This window comes from Coregonus clupeaformis, unplaced genomic scaffold (assembly GCF_020615455.1).
Source record: "Coregonus clupeaformis isolate EN_2021a unplaced genomic scaffold, ASM2061545v1 scaf0156, whole genome shotgun sequence".
In the NCBI taxonomy this organism is placed as follows: domain Eukaryota; kingdom Metazoa; phylum Chordata; class Actinopteri; order Salmoniformes; family Salmonidae; genus Coregonus; species Coregonus clupeaformis.
In genome coordinates this window covers 156,087-161,770 of record NW_025533611.1, presented here as the reverse complement: position 1 = coordinate 161,770, position 5,684 = coordinate 156,087, and the positions used below count along the sequence as shown (strand labels likewise).

At 39.5% G+C, this 5,684-nt stretch overlaps 1 protein-coding gene across 1 annotated transcript; it reads left to right on the top strand.

Annotated features, from left to right (window-relative positions):
- Positions 1–757: 757 nt before the first annotated feature.
- Positions 758–3,138, top strand: LOC123483856. The gene is made up of 3 exons (XM_045213813.1): positions 758–998; positions 1,376–1,533; positions 2,293–3,138. The coding sequence occupies exons 1-3, from the start codon at positions 773–775 to the stop codon at positions 2,665–2,667; spliced, it is 759 nt and encodes a 252-aa protein (XP_045069748.1). The 5' UTR covers positions 758–772; the 3' UTR covers positions 2,668–3,138.
- Positions 3,139–5,684: the final 2,546 nt, after the last annotated feature.

Sequence of the window (5,684 nt, the reverse complement as noted above, 5' to 3'; positions counted from 1 at the left end):
GACTGCAGGAATGATCACCAGAGCTATTGCCAGATAATTTAATTTTAATTTCTCTACCATAAGCCGCCTCCAACGTCATTTTAGAGAATTTGGTAGTACGTCCAACCGGCCTCACAACCGCAGCCCAAGACCTCCACATCCTGTGCTGAGGAGTATTTCTGTCTGTAATAAAATGTATTTCTATTTACTAATTTCCTTAAATTAACTGTAATTCAGTAAAAACATGTATTTCTAGATTAAACACTTATTAAGATGATCCCTATCTGAATAAAGAGCTGCAAACTCTGCGCCCGGTGAACCTCTTCCTCTCTCTTTAGGGACCTGGGCTGAAGACCCTCCAATAGACCAGTATGGCTTGAACGGAGGTTCGGTGTGTCTGACTGTTGCAGAACTACCTGATCAACTCAAACGAATTCAATGGAAGTTCCAAAATGATATAATAGTTGATGATAAAGAGATCTCTCCTAAATACAAGGAGAACGTGGATTATAACCCAGTGAACCAAACACTGTGCATTAAGAATCTGACGGACACAGACAGTGGAATTTACATTGCAAATGCACAGAAAATAGATTGGACAAATTCAACGTCTTCATACAGACTTAAGGTGTTGGGTGAGTTTTGTGATTTTTTTGTGTTTTGGTAGTCTGCTATGTATTTCTGCTTTGCTTGAAAAAGCTAATCTCCTTTAAAATGTCTTCACCTGTCATACATGTAAAATGTATCTTTCTGAACTTTATTGGTTGTTGTAGAAGCTGTTCCCATTCCAGCCATGCAGGTGACATACTCCAACTCAAGTACAGGACTTTGTAACATCACAGTGAATTGTTCAGGCTGGATGTTTTCTGTCTGTAATGGAGGTCAGTGCACACTGTACCAGGATTCTCTGTCATTCTCTGAGGTCAACATCACCGTCTCCAGTGGTAATGGATTCATCCAGTGTATCGTCAACAATCACGTCAGTGCAGAGACCAAATCACAACGCATGGAGGACATATGTAAGCCTAATTTACTAACTTCCACTTTAATAATAATAATAATATGCCATTTAGCAGACGCTTTTATCCAAAGCGACTTACAGTCATGCGTGCATACATTTTTTTTTTTGTGTATGGGTGGTCCCGGGGATCGAACCCACTACCTTGGCGTTACAAGCGCCGTGCTCTACCAGCTGAGCTACAGAGGACTTTGTGTGCATACCTCTATCATTATTTTAAAAAATCAACAAACTTTTAACATCATTGCAGTTATATTCTTCTCCAGCAAAAATGTGGATAATGCTGCTTTTGTGCCTATGTGTGTGTGTGTGTGTGTGTGTTTCTGTGTGTGTCATGTAAATGTGTATGTGTGTGTGTGTGTGTGTGCGACATCTCAGGTATTGGTGAGAAGAAGGGGATCGCTGCAGCATCACCAGTTGGCACCATTGTGGGCATTGTTACTGGTGGATTATTCTTAGTTGGTGTGTTAGTTGGTGTAGGATGCATCACGTCAACCAGAAGACGGCGATCCCCTAAAGAAAAACAGCTACTGAAGGTACCCTCTCTATCATTAATCTATGTTTAAACAACGGTGCGTAAATATAACTAACATAAAATCCACATCAAAATCCATCAGTTTAAGCTAGAGATATCTGTGTTTTTACATGGGCTGCATCTCAATCACCACAGATGCGGAAGGCCGCCATAGGCGGATGAAGTGGATTGAGATGCAGCCCATGCTACAGCGGTGTTTGTCAGACCATGAGACATCCCTGAAATCGGTCGTCTCATGAAAACGTCTGTAGAGTCTGAACTAATGTGACCCCAATGTGGAAAGGGGAGATTTTTACAAACACGATGGTGTTCTCCGTTTTGCTCTACGACCGGTTTGAAGGTAACCGTTACTGGTTTAAAAATGAATGGAAGTATGGAGGTCTTTTTGTGCCTACCCCAAAAAAGGAGTTAAATATGTGTCAAAAAAAGCAAAAATATTAATTGAATCTCCTAGATATAGGACAGACACTTCAAAACCTTACTCCTTATGATTTATTTTTAACTGTCTTTTTTGCCATTTATGAATGTGTTATTCAATGCGTTTCTATGGGATTTGGGACTAAAGGCCACATTCAATATTTTATCAAAACATTTACAAATAATTGTTTTTGATACCTAAAGGGGTCCTAAAATTCCAATTCAAATAGCTACATGATCCATGGTATGACCATCTTAAAGCAATTCCCCCACCCCCCAACGTCTTTTTTAAACATTTTAATTAATTATAATTTGCACGTTATGATTAATAATCTCCTAACAGGCTGTTGTTCCAGAAGTTGACATCCCAGTGAGTGCTTTACCAGGAAGACCAGAACCACAGAACACCCCTGGATCTGAGGTGACATCAATCCACGACACTGCAGGGAGACCAGGAGCAGCAGTACCAGCAGTAGCAGGAGGAGAAGAAGTCCATCCAGGAGACAAAGAGTACACTTCACCAGAAGAGAGGACGGAACCACAGAGCCCTTCTGAGGTAGAGACTACATCAGTCTTCTATAGCACCTTACAGAAACCAGCTGCAGCACAGCGCCACCCAGCGGGTAAAGGAAATAATCAAAATAAATCAGACACTGTGTATTGCACAATAGGAGATTACCCCTCCATCCTTCTCAGAGATCCCCTGATGTTACCTTGATTAAGACTTAACCCATAGACTCAGGTAACGAACCGCAAACACAGGGGAAATTATTACAATTGATTGTTTATTTAGTTTATGTCTAATTTCATCCATATTTAAAGTGGCAATCTGCGATTTCTACATACTTTTCAATGAATGGTATATAACTATTGATTCATGCAGAAAACAACATATGCTTGTTTAACTCCATTGTTTGTAAACATTATAAATTGTAAAGAAAATTGGTGGCAGGGTGCCCGCGTTGTTATTGTTTGAACTGCAGATTTCCTCTTCAACGATAGATTGTTGTGCATGCTGTCTTATTTTCTGTTAATGAAAATGAAAACATGCAGATGAATATTTTTACTGTACATGCTTTAAAATAAATGTTATATACAAAACAGCTGAATTGAAAATGGGAAGCCCATCTAATCAATCAATCAAATCGACCAATCAATTAGTAAATACATAAACCAATCATTCAATCAATAAATCAAGTAAGCAAGCAAAAACCAACCGAGTATGTAATAATGAATGTTTGTTTTTTATAAACATACTGTATGTCTAATTATTTAATACGACGGGAAATCATGTTTCAAATATAACTATAAAAGGTATCTGTCACATCCAGCAGGTTATGTGGAGGAACTGCAGAGATATCACAGTTAATTATGGCTAAAAGCAAAAGCAAAAGCATCTACATCATCATGGTTCAGTAGATGGTGAGTAAAGAGAGAAACGTGAAGGGAGGTGGAGTGTGAGCAGCAGCTATGTAGAAAAAATGTGTGCTTATAATAACAGAACGTGATCCGGATCCGTAGCTTTGAGAAAGAGGTTTCCAGAGTGGTCACCTTCAAATATAGTGAAATATAGCTAGTACTCTGTGTTAACATCCAAATCATACATTATGGGTTGGTTGATCTGTTAGTTTCTGTTTTATTTTTCAAAGGAAAAATGTATTGGAGATGTATGTTAACAATACTAAAAGTACTTTAACTTGATGGAAAATGGTACTTTACACAAAGGAGAGTAATGGGACTAACTTCATGATTTCACACGCTGTGTGTCTGCGTGTTTGTGTGTGTGCGCGCGTGCCTGTGTGTATGCATGGGTTTGTGTGTGCCTTTGTGTCTATGCATGAGTGTGTGCTTGTGTGCGTGTGTGCGTGTGTGAGTGCGCTATGCATGTTTATTAGGGGTGTAACGATTCGTTTTAACAACAATTCGATTTGTATCACGATTCGTGGTTGTCGATACGATTCAAGGACGATATTGGTTCATTTAGAACGATACGATCCGAAACGATTCAGTGACTTGAAATCGATTCAGTAACCTTTTAGCCAAAAATTCAACCAGTGTGACTGAAATAAATTCCTGGATACTGGACAGTGCAGGTGAAGTTTCCTAGATTCCTGTTTCTTGTAAGGACCGCAATGGTGGCTTGATAATTTCTCGCTCGTCGGCTTCTCCTCTGTCGTCCGCCATGCTATGTTTTGTTGTCTTTGCGCCTTTGCGCTGCTGCTGGCGCGGGGCGATGACGTCACGGATAGGCAGACTGAATCGAGTAATGTTTAAAGCCTTTATCATTAAAAGTGCTAAGAAAAAACATCCATATAAAGTCTGACGTGCTTAAATCCAATGGGTTATTTCCTAGTATCGATACAATCGATTTATTACATTTTAAAACGATGTTAGATTGATATATGTTGTCCAAAAGGCCAACTCGCCGAACACAGATCGATGTAGTTGGATCATAGGAATATAAATCGATACATCGATGTAGTAGATGGATCGTTACACCCCTAAAGTTTATGTTTCAGTCAATGTGAGTGTGAGTCTGCATGTATGTGTGTTTTAACATATGCATGTTCATATGTATACTAGAAAAAATAATGTACGCAACATGCAACAATTTCTACGATTTTACTAACTTACAGTTCATATGAGGAAATCATTTAATTGAAATAAACTCATTAGGCCCTAATCTATGAATTTCACATGATTGGGAATACAGATACGCATCTGTTGGTCACAGATAACTTTTTTTTAAAGGCAGGGGCGTGGATCAGAAAACCAGTCAGTATCTGGTGTGACCACCATTTGCCTCATGCAGCGCAACATCTCCTATGCATAGAGTTGATCAGGTTGTTGATTGTTGCCTGTGGAATGTTGTCCCACTCCTCTTCAATGGCTGTGCGAAGTTGCTGGATATTGGCGGGAACTGGAACACGCTGTTGTACACGTCGACCCATAGCATCCCAAACATGCTCAGTGGGTGACAAGTATTTTTAGGTTCCAGGAAATTTGTACACATCCTTGCGACATGGGGCCGTGCATTATCATGCTGAAACATGAGGTGATGACAGCGGATGAATGGCACGATAATGGGACTCAGGATCTCGTCTGCGCAACCCGATCAAACATCTCTGGAGAGACCTGAAAATAACTGTGCAGCGACGCTCCCCATCCAAACTGACAGCGCCAAATACAGGTGTGCCAAGCTTGTAGCGTCATACCCAAGAAGACTTGAGGCTGTAAACACTGACAAAGGCGCTTCAACAAAGTCTTAGGTAAAGGGTCTGAATACTTATGTAAATGTTTTATTTATGATTTTTTTGCAAAAATGTCTAAAACCCTGTTTTTGCTTTGTGATTATGGGGTTTTCTGTGTAGATTGATTAGGAAAAAATATTTAATCAATTTTAGAACAAACCTTTAATGTATAAAATTTGGAAAAAGTCAAGGAGTCTGAATACTTTCCGAATGCACTATATTACAGCTTTGCACCCCCCCAACTTCTTGTACTCTAAAGAATTAAAAGTAATGTGAGGATTGCATTGTGGTCCTCTGTAGCTCAGCTGGTAGAGCATGGCGCTTGTAACGCCAAGGTAGTTGGTTCGATCCCCGGGACCACCCACACACAAAAAAAAATGTATGCACGCATGACTGTAAGTCGCTTTGGATAAAAGCGTCTGCTAAATGGCATATTATTATTATTATATATTATATTATTATATTATAAAAGCAATTACTTTAT